General features: G+C 41.6%; 2 protein-coding genes across 2 annotated transcripts; both read right to left on the bottom strand.

The window, feature by feature from the left end:
- Nucleotides 1-965: 965 nt before the first annotated feature.
- Nucleotides 966-1,640, bottom strand: BKA67DRAFT_558983 (uncharacterized protein). The gene is made up of 3 exons (XM_046102358.1): nucleotides 1,416-1,640; nucleotides 1,294-1,347; nucleotides 966-1,171 (listed from the first exon to the last, which is right to left on the bottom strand). The coding sequence occupies exons 1-3, from the start codon at nucleotides 1,524-1,526 to the stop codon at nucleotides 989-991; spliced, it is 348 nt and encodes a 115-aa protein (XP_045962997.1). The 5' UTR covers nucleotides 1,527-1,640; the 3' UTR covers nucleotides 966-988.
- A 3,853-nt stretch (nucleotides 1,641-5,493) lies between these two features.
- BKA67DRAFT_656902 (uncharacterized protein) lies at nucleotides 5,494-5,824 on the bottom strand (the record flags this gene model as incomplete). The annotated part of the gene is made up of 2 exons (XM_046107021.1): nucleotides 5,494-5,638; nucleotides 5,688-5,824. The coding sequence occupies 2 exons, from the start codon at nucleotides 5,822-5,824 to the stop codon at nucleotides 5,494-5,496; spliced, it is 282 nt and encodes a 93-aa protein (XP_045962996.1).
- Between the last annotated feature and the right edge of the window lie 5,395 nt (nucleotides 5,825-11,219).

Raw genomic sequence — 11,219 nt, 5'->3', positions numbered from 1 at the left:
CAAAGTTCTTCTAATACGTAGGCCTCATTTGTTTCGTTTATCTAACCTTAACTTATATCTAGACTGATCGATGCTTATAACTTATCGAAATCTAAGCCTTATAAGTGTTAGACCCACTTAACACGTTATAACCATAGGTTCGGCTTTGTTTTATAGTAATTATCTTGAATAATCTTCGTACGATGGTTAAATGCAATAGATTTAATAACAAATAAATCCAAGATATGTTTCGAAGCTTCCTCTTTTATACTATGTCGAATTAAAGAAACTTGGTTATCGTACAACGTGCTAGACACTTCGAACCACCGTTTTTTGTTACGGCTAATAAAGAAGTATTAGCAATGGACGTTAGTTTCTTATAGCAGATTATTACGGGGTATCGTCGCTTTCCGCCGTATATCCCCACCTTTTACCCATATATTCTTCTAATTATGCTTCGTACGACAATGATCTTAAATCTTTTATAGTTAGCAAGCAATATATTAACAGCTTTTACATTTAAATCCATCTGTTCTTGGCTTTTAAAGCATTAGAATTAGCGCATGTATTAAGTTAGGATATTATAATTAATTTAGGTCTTTTAGGGTTTAAAGAATACTAAGGAGCTATTATACGGCATTACAAATATGGCTCCTCCTAGCTTTAGGAATCTCGTAATGCTTCGTACGAAGATATATAAAAGTTTCGTTACTAAGGCATGTATATTTACAATCTTTGCAAACCACAAGTTTGAATTCTTGTAAATAAATGAAAGGATCCATTCCTAAATTATTAGAAGAAAATGTAAAAAAGAGAAAGGTAAAAAGAGCAAAGAGTACCGTACGACAAATGTAAAATATTCAATGTTCACCGCCATTTAAGATTCTTTATAAAATAAATGGTTAAATGTTTCCCTTTATACGTCGTACGACGTATATAATTTAAATTAATTCAATTAAAAAAAAAAAAGTCATGAATTTATAATACTTATTATAAACTTGTCCTCTACTTACTCGACCTTTGTAACTCTCTTGCCCTCGACCATGATTACATCGTTGTCCAACTCATTTAGAGCATACATGTTACATTTAGCTACATGGTCGCGCCACTTGTAATTGCCATAACATCCTCCGAAATGTCCCTTTACCCGAATGCACTGTACGAATAGTCCCCTTCCACTATTCCTAACACACTACGTATAAGTCTCCCCCTCTAACCCTACTATTATTAGTCGTCGTACAACGTATATTTCAATTATTACTTATTACGACTCTAAATCATAATAGCATTTATATAAGACGGGCGGGTGCGGACCTTATCCGGGTCGATTCTGTTATTATACGCCTCGATATTACGAGCAGGCTTTTCCTAGAGGGCCTTTTACAAGTCCTATTATACTTAGGCGTCGTATAACATATATTCGTAGTATTACTTACATTAGTACATAAACCCTTAATAATGTTATTCACATCTTCGTTACTAGTGAGGATGGTAACCGTCGTACGACTATTATGGGTGGACTTTTCGGTACTAATAATAAAATCCATTTTCTAGATTTTGTCAGCTAAATTAAACCCTAAACCTTTAGATATCGAGTTTACCGCTTAACTGTTATACCATAACGCCTTTAAGTGATAGGCTATACTTTTTTTAACATTATAAGGCTACCTCGGAATAATTGTACAATTATATTAAGATATTAAATAATATTAAAATGCGTCGTACGACGATGTTTTATAAGAATAACTAGATAAATATAAGGAATAAAATGTTTTATTCTAGCTTTAAGTATTAGTAATAACTACTTACGTTACGTACGACGGTTATAGACCTTACTCTCTAGTTCTTCAAGCTAGTCGAAACTGCTTGAGTTGCGTACGACGGCTATAGACGTTACTCTCTAGTTCTTTAGGCTAGTCGAAACTGCTTGAGTTACGTACGACGGCTATAGACCTTACTCTCTAGTTCTTCAGGCTGGTCGAAACTGCTTAAGTTACGTACGACGGCTATAAACGTTACTCTCTAGTTCTTCAGGCTAGTCGAAACTACTTGAGTTGCGTACAACGGCTATAGACCTTACTCTCTAGTTCTTCAAGCTGGTCGAAACTGCTTAAGTTACGTACGACGGCTATAAACGTTACTCTTTAGTTCTTCAGGCTAGTCGAAACTGCTTGAGTTGCGTACGACGGCTATAGACCTTACTCTCTAGTTCTTCAGGCTGGTCGAAACTACTTGAGTTACGTACGACGGTTATAGACGTTACTCTCTAGTTCTTCAGGCTAGTCGAAACTGCTTGAGTTGCGTACGACGGCTATAGACCTTACTCTCTAGTTCTTTAGGCTGGTCGAAACTACTTAAGTTGCGTACGACGGTTATAGACCTTACTCTTTAGTTCTTCAGGCTAGTCGAAACTGCTTGAGTTACGTACGACGGCTATAGACTTTTCTCTCTAGTTCTTTAGGCTAGTCGAAACTACTTGAGTTACGTACGACGGTTAGTAGACCTTACTCTCTAGTTCTTTAGGCTAGTCGAAACTGCTTGAGTTACGTACGACGGTTAGTAGACCTTACTCTCTAGTTCTTTAGGCTAGTCGAAACTGCTTAAGTTACGTACGACGGACATAGACCCCACTTTTTAAAAAGGCTTATACCCCGCGTTTTGATTAACTAGTTCCCCCATTAAGACTTTTCGCAAGTATTTCAACTCGGAATGCCTATTACTATGTATGTCGTACGACGATTCTAAAGATATATTTAAAATGCTAAGCCCGAGCGCTTCCATTTAATATATGTATTTTATAAATTAGACTTAAAAAGGTCAATGAACTTTGCTTACGGATTTTCAATAAACTATACGCCTTGTCTTTTTAACGACTAGTGTACGAAACAATGAACTTTAGTAAAGTTCATTGAACATTTAATAATAGGCCGTGGCTACGTAAATGTTATATTATAACGTCTTTTTATAAAACCTCGCGATATAGTCGTATTTATAATAACGGAAGCACTAACGTACCCGGAGCGTTATATCGTATAGTTCGTAGCTAAATACTAACGCTTTTTATACTAGTTTATAATCGTAAAGCTTTTTCGTTACTTTTACGTTATTTATATTAAACCAGGACCACTGTCTTATCCCTTAGGTTATAAGCCTCACGACGAACTCGCTGGTTCACTCGCGGACTAATCACTTATGAATGAATGGAAAGAATGAACTTAATGACCAAAATAATGTTAATTAGTGACGACGAGCCATTCTCGTCGTCTTCCAAATGCACTGTTGCATAAACTGACCACGTTACCGAAATCAAAAGTGTGAAGAAGCATGTCCGTTCGACTATTTACAAGTTCCATCCCTTCGACCTTATATTGATCAGACCCCGGACAACCACGACGAAGGTCGTACGACCCACTTGGCTCCCTTGTAGTATTGGTACAGCCAACACTCACTACTTCAATATATAAGTAACTTATAATCTAGTAATATAAAGAATAATTCCATTTTAAAGATAAAGAAGCATTATATAATAGTTTTTATAATTAATATAAAGGACTATTATAATAAAAGTCGAGTATAATACACTAAAAGGAAGAGCATAAAAGTATAAAAGAGAATGTCGGTGTATAAAAAGTGGGTATATATTTACTAGCCTAATCACGTAATTACTACTTCTTAAGTTCGGTGATTTACGCGCTCGTCGCCTTAGTGTACGGAGTGCTCTCCGTACACTATGGACATTTATAGTCATTTATATTACTACATTTTTCAATTAATTAATAAATTATAAGTTATAGTATTATTCCGGCCTAGTTAGTTTGCTAGCCTATACATTTCTAACGAGGAACATTTACATTTTTACCTTAACTTTTCTTATTAAAATATCTTTATAATTATAAGTCTAATCCGGAATTTAACAACTAATTTAAGATTATAATAGTTAGATTACTCATTTATTAAAATTATAGCTTATTACGATAATAAGAACATTGGTTTCCTAGTAAATCCGTATATTTATCCTTTGAAAATCCGTATACCCTTAGTTAATCCTTCGCGCTAGTTTTTTGTCACTGAATTTAAATCCGTAAAGGGTATACGGCATAATGTATACTTATAAGGGTTTATTTATATACGCTTTATATCTTAACCATTATTATCGCGTAAATAATGGTATAATTATTATTTAAACGCGATAATAAACCATAATAATTATTTATTAACCACGACTATTACGCGACACTTTATAATAGAGTAATAATCGTTAATAATTAGTGCTCTAAGCTACTTCTAAGTAAATATACCTTTATTTACGAGTATACTCGTCCCGTAAGATAAGTAAAGGTAAAGTAATTACGGGGTACGTTAACCGTTATATTTACGGAAGTATTATAATAAGTAATAACGTACTCGAGGAGTATGTTAGTTTACTTATTAGTTTAATTAGCCTTGTTACTTTATGCCTAACAACATATAAATAAGCAGCTAATTATTAGAGAAGCAAAAGACTTACGTCGTCTTAATAGTGATTATAGTCACCTAGGCAGAAACACGTAGGTAAGAACCCGTACTCTAAGAGCACCGTAGTTCAAATAGCTATAAGGGATAACTACGGTTATCATATTAGTTACTTAACGGATAAGGAAGCCAGATTAGGTCTAATCTAGCTTCGGGGGTGTATAATAATATGAATGACTATAGACGTCCACAGTGTACGGAGAGCACTCCGTACACTAAGGCTACGAGCTCGCGGATCACCGAACTTGGGAAGTGGTGATTACGTGACTAGGCTAGTGGGTATATGCCCACTTTCTGTACACCGATATTCTCTTTTGTACTCTTAGACTTTTATATACTACTTGACAATACCTATACTATCATTTCACGCCTAGAGCGTTATACCTACGATCCCATGCTTAGGCGAGCACTGTATTCGCTATCCTATGCTCTAGTAGATTTAGGCTCTTCCTTTCAGTGCATTACACCAGACCTTCACTACAACAGTCCTCTATATCAATTGTAAAAGCTGTCATAATTAGATTTTCCCGTCTTGAGACATGGCGGGTAGTAGTCGACTTTGACAAGCGGAAGTGCCATGTTAGCAAGAGCATTAAGGAAGTGGTCTTATGTTTCTACTAGAGGTCCGCACAACACTGCTTCATTAAACTCTGCATTGGGAATGAGCAGGTCATTCATTGTCGCTGTTCACACTATGATTCGGCATAATCCTAATTATTGTCGTCTTCTGTGAGACTCCTAAGAAAAGAAAGAGAGGCTCAGGAACCTTTGTAATTTGTCTACAGCGAAAGAGCCGTAGAGGTCGCCTCTAGCCCGTTTCCTTCGGCTTCTGCAATTCCATCATCTTCCCAGCCATTGCGATCAATTTTTGGCATCCTCACAAAGCAAATATCTAAAACGCAAGCCAACGAGTGTAATTCCTGCGGAGAAATATAAGGCAGCTCTAGCCGGTGGTTGCTTCTGCGCCTTTTTTTATTAACCTCCGTCTCAATAACGGCAAACTTACTTGCACACAATATTAAAAATCACCAGGCTACCCATTCCCGAAAATGCACCAATGTAGTCGATCCTGCCATGCTCATCGATAGGGGTCTCTTTAGGCGTGATGAGCATAACCCATACGGTTATTATGGCTGTCAACGTTCCGCTTCGGTGATTTATGAATATGGCAGGATGACTTCCAGGCAGTTACTCACATCAGAATAAAGAGCCATTTCCAACCAACTGAGTCGATGAATATACCAGTGAGCACGGCCCCCAGCGAGCCCCTAAGAGGAGGAAACGCCGCAAAGAAGCCGAGGAACAGGTTGCGCGATCGACCAGGGGGAATCATGATGGTGATCATAATGCTGCCCCCCACCCCAGTGAGAGCTCGAGCCGCTATGAAAGCTTCGTAATTGGTGCAGAAAGCATTCACCAAGGAGAAGACACCAAATATGAAGCAACCAAGGATGGTAAGGCGTTTGTGACAATAAATCGCTTCGAGTCGTCCAGTTATGAGCACGAATGCACTCTGAGTGAGACTGTTGGTGAGCCTGGCAGGTGAAATTCCTTGCGGGTGCCCTCGGGTAACTAGCAAGTGACAGCCGTTTGCAAGTGCCTCGAGCTTACACGCAATGCCTTCTGCAAGTGCCTCGAGCCTACAGACGATGCCATCTGGAAGTGCCTCGAGACTACAGGAGATGGGTTACTCCCTCTTTTCCCGCAGACGTCCTACTCCCTAGGTTTCCTGCGGGGGGTCACAAATGTCCCAACCCTGTGTACCGGCCAGCGAAGGCGGCCTCTGCAACCTGTCCGTGGTGCTGGCTACGAACCTGCTGTCCTGGCAAGAGCTTTTTCGAGTCTCTCTTGTTGCTAGAAGCAATGATTGTATTCCTGCTGCATGGATAGCAACTACAACAGCAGCAATCAATGGAGAGCATATATGCGATCTTCGTATGCAATCGCAAGAAGCAGGATAATATCTGCATCTCCATGAGTTGTGGGTTAACTCTCCGTTGGAGTCAAAATTCTATTCGACAGCATTGATCATAACCAAGTTCTCGCTACCCATAATATGGAAGTTAAGTCTATTCTCGACTTCAACAAATATAGTCTCAATCAGTGTTCCAAGTGTGGTGCTCCTTCATGGTGATGTGTCCGATCCCAAAGAGATAGTCAATATAGACTCAGATTGTGGCAACCTATACATTGCCATCGGTATACGTACTTTCTACAATGCGTCAGTCACCAAAATACAGCAAGCCCAGGCTTCAAAGAAAACCTAGTGACTCACTTCTACGCCCTCTGTCATTCTTCACCAATCCCCGATACGTCTTCTTAGCTCGAAGGCAAGCCGCGACAACTAACGAAGAAATATGCTGGTTTCTGAGTATTTTTGATACTTTGAGTCTGCTATCTGCAAATTTCTCGAACATTTCGTCAGCTGATGATAACTGGTGTGCCAACTTGAGGAACATCGGCATGTCTTGAGGTTTCACTACGAAGCATACAATGACCAACAGCAAACATAGTAAAGATCTCCATGTGATTCGCGCTACGTCCTGCGCTGCTATAGCTGATAGGAATGCATTTTGCTTCTCATTCTTTGCACTGATATCGGTATCCTCGCTCCGCTGTTGTGAATGGAATGAGAACTGTTTATACTGAGAAGAGCACTTTAATATATTACGATATAATATTATACGAAAACGTCCGCGATGAAACGGAAAGTTTATTAATCTCATAACTCCGTCGAAAATTACCGAGATAACTTTAAAAGATTATTATACTCGAGTTTAATATTATATTTCTCGATTCGTTAATGGCCGTTTCCATGTATAACTAACTGTAATAATTACGGTAGAGTCAAAGGGGTTTAAGTGATTAGAATCCGTTAACTCTAAAGAACGGTAACTCTACGAAATCGCGTCTAATTAACACGCCGGGCACGGCAATTGAATCCTTACTATCGACTCCCGCTTTTTACGATCGCGCACTTACGTCGAGACGTAGGCGTAACGCGATGGCGGCGCCGATGGCAATTGACGAAGGGTGGGGCGGACTCGATCAGAGTTTTCACCACCCCTAAGCAAACAAGAGCACCTACGCCCCGAATGGCGCGGGCGTAACGGAGAAACAGCGAAAAAGCAGCGAAGCGAATGTGAATAAGGCTACTGGTAGCGAACTACAACTTGTCGAATCGATGATAACCAGCTTAGTTACCCCCGAAAAGACTGGTGAATTAACGGAGTTAATAGGCCGATAGTACTAGCTCCGCTCCCTCGAGGATAGGAGCCGTACGGCTAGCAAAGAGGATATAATTAAAGCTCTAGCCGGGTTATAACAAGCGATCTTATAGTCCGTATAATCGGTATAAGTGGCCCTTACGGAAAGGAAGAACACGACGGATACGACCTAGGCTAAAGTCGTAGCGGGTACGTAGCGAGGACATAGCGGGGTCGACCCGTAAAAGCAAGCGGTAATTATACCGGCAAGCCGCGAGAGAGAGGTGGTAATAAAAGGAATCTAAGGGGACCAGTTAAAGAATAGGTCCACTACCAAAGTATTAAAGGCAGTAAACAAAGCTCGTAGCGTTAGCGATACGATAACAGTCCGTAAGCTATATAGCGGCGACACGGTAGTTACGTTTAAACACGGGACTATCTAAACGGCCACTATTAACCAACAGTGGGTAAGTAGCGCCTTCGGAGAGAAAGCACTACTTACTCGCCGGGAGGTAACGGTACTAGCGAAAGGCATCCTAACAAAGCTATTACGGGCAGCCCACGATAAAACAAAGATCTTACGGGATATCCTCGAAGTTAACGAAGTGGATGACCACGTTATTAAAGCGAAGAAGAGCCTCCCAAAAGCCCCCTAGGCCTTGTACGGAGCTCTAATCATCCACGTGGATAGCGTAGAGGTAGCGAAGAAGCTCTACGACTACGGGCTAGTATGGGAAGCGTTAGTATTTAGCTGCGAACCATACGATGTAACGCTCCGGGTACGCCAGTGCTTCCGCTGCTATAAATACGACCATATCGTAAGGTTCTGCAAAAAGACACCACGATGTGGCATCTGCGCAGCCACGGCCCACCTAGACGGGGAAAAAGGATGCCCTTAAAAGGGCGAAAAGGGAACAAAACGCTATATCAACTACACAGGGCCACACCTTGCGTGGGACCGCAGCTGTCCAGCCGCGATTAAGTAGCGTGAAAGAGCGGCGGAGGCGTATACCCACCGACCACGTTAGTTCGAGGTCCGTAGCTACACCGAGGGATCGCAAAGCAAAGGACGGCTTACCCCGCCTAACTCCCTACCTATAGCCGACCACACAAGCCAGCCAAGAAGTAAGGATAGCTTTACCGTAGTGTCATCAAAACGCGGACGCCCAGTAGGCGGGTCGAAGAAGCAAGCCGCCCAAAGGGAACAGTCCGCAGCTCGGCTCCGCCAGTGGACCACTACAGCAAAAGACAGCCGAATGCCACCACCCTCTACAGCATAATGGGAATCACAACCCTCTATTAGAATACCGTAGGATCAAGGTCCAACGTAATACTAGCGTTAGACAAGGGAGGAGGTAGCGACTTCATTACGCTCCAAGAACCATAGGTGAAAAACGGGATTATTTACTGCCCATCTTAGTCGAGCTACAAAGTAGTATATAGCAGCGGACGAGCAGCGCTCTACGTACACAAAAGATACGACATAATAACACTACACCCCCGGTCAGGCCACGACTGGGCATGTATTACACTTACAAAAGGCTTGGAACCAGTCACGATATGGTCTATTTACTCACCGAACCAAATAAGCAGCTGGGTCAGCCCTTTAACAGAGCTCCCAAGCGACGCTCCTAAAGGAAAGCACTTGCTCGTAAGGGATTTTAACACCCACCACCCGTTATGGGATATACACGGGCGAGAGTCAAGGCATAGTGAGAAAGTAACAACGTGGGCGCAACGGTGGCGACTTACGTTAATAACACCGTACGGGGAGGTAACAAGGAGCAGACACAACCAAAGGGACTCAACTATCGACCTAGCTTGGGCTACGGAAGGTACAGAGATCCTTTACGAAGGGGACCCAGGCTTATCGCAAGATGACCGCCAACGCAGAGCATTAGCCGATGAAGCCCCTGGAACCGGTCTAAAACAGTACGAGAAGTTTAAGAGGAAAGAAGCCACGATAATCTTCCAAATCCGGTCTGAACGGATTGGACTCGCAGCCTTCTTATTTAGAATAGACGCGTTCGGAGCGTATACACCCCTCTGCCGTTGCGGCGAAGCCCCTGAAACAGTCGTACACGTATTCCTCGATTGCGGGCTATTAGAAGAGGCTCAAGCACGCCTAAGGAGCTCTATAGCTCCGGTAAGACTGGATACACGCCGCGACCTCGCCGCGGCTACGTTAATTCCGAACGTGTCGAAGGTTCTAGTTCGGTGGCTATTACAAACGGGGAGACTATCCTATATAGGGGATAGCCAGTCTTTTCAGGGGTAGTTACGTTGGTTAGGTGAGAACCAACGTCGCATTATAGACACTATAACGTAGACGCTATTAGAGCGTAGAGCACACGAAGCGTACGGGTTTTGTCCAGCCCTTAAGGCAAGGTTTACCGTACGGTTTAATCCGGAGAGGTACCGAGGGACTTAGAGTCCTACGGCGTATTTAATAATAATAATAATAATACGGTAGAGTCACTAAGTGATAAGCTCCTTCGGGCAATCGTTATATTTAAAGACTTATTCTTAAGGAAGGGAGAATAAAATATCTCCATCGCTAGTTACGAAGCGGGGATTTTACACTGACTACGCACGGGCGTACTCTGTACGCTGCTCAAGCGCTAGGCTGGCACCTAGGCTAGGTCGTTATATTAACGAAATTTAACGTAAAAATATTAACGTTTTTAAATTAAGTAATAAAGATTACATTAATATTATTAAGGAAAAGATTCGAGGGAAAAAATAATAGTTTTATTATATATGTTTAAACCTTTTAAATACTAAGTTATATATTAACATTACTTGATTTGTGGCAATATAAATGACTGTAGATGTCTATAGTGTACCGGGAGCACTCCGTGTACTAAGGCGACGAGCTCGCGGATCACCGAACTTAGGAAGTGGTGATCACGTGACTAAGCCAGTGGGTATATCCCACTTTCTGTACACCGATATTCTCTTTTGTAATCTCAGACTTCTATATACTACTTGACAGTACCTATACTATCATTTCACGCTTAGAGCATTACACTTGCGATCCTATGCTCGAGTAGATTTAGGCTCTTCCTTCCAGTGCATTACACCAGACCTTCACTACAACAGTCCTCTATATCAACTGTAGAAACTGTCATAGGCTAAACCAACCACCACACCAATGATGCTTCTAGGCTAGACCACACCTTGAGTACAGGCTTCGATACTCCCAATCCCATTGTTAGCCGAAAGGTGATGCATATGCGAGGACACGCGGCTGTGATGGCAACGTTCCTTGCTTGCCTTGCTGTGTAGGACCTCAAGGTAGAATATGCACCATCAGAGAAATAACTGACGATCTACTTATTATTTACTCGGTTCATCAGTAAGCCGAGGGGGGACTAGGTGGTTTTCGCCAATCAAGGTAAACAAAGCAGCCCCATAAGTTGGGAGTATGCCTCGTGATAGATAGCCTACCTCATAACTAACAATAGCCGGCCTTCCTACATAGGCAACAGGGTATGATATACCGGTACTTGTAGTACATAG

This window comes from Truncatella angustata, assembly GCF_020726525.1.
Source record: "Truncatella angustata strain MPI-SDFR-AT-0073 chromosome Unknown BKA67scaffold_2, whole genome shotgun sequence".
Classification (NCBI taxonomy): Eukaryota; Fungi; Ascomycota; class Sordariomycetes; order Amphisphaeriales; family Sporocadaceae; genus Truncatella; species Truncatella angustata.
The sequence above is the reverse complement of the archived record's forward strand: the minus strand, read 5'-3'. Positions and strand labels throughout refer to the sequence as shown.

Excerpts from the sequence above, each read along its gene's own strand:
- BKA67DRAFT_558983 (XM_046102358.1), bottom strand. The coding sequence starts at position 1,526 with ATGGATTTTATTATTAGTACCGAAAAGTCCACCCATAATAGTCGTACG. Across the intron at positions 1,348-1,415 it reads TTAAGGGTTTATGTACTAAT|GAAAAGCCTGCTCGTAATAT; the intron begins GTAAGTAATACT and ends AAGGCCCTCTAG. Across the intron at positions 1,172-1,293 it reads ACAGAATCGACCCGGATAAG|TGTGTTAGGAATAGTGGAAG; the intron begins GTCCGCACCCGC and ends ACTTATACGTAG.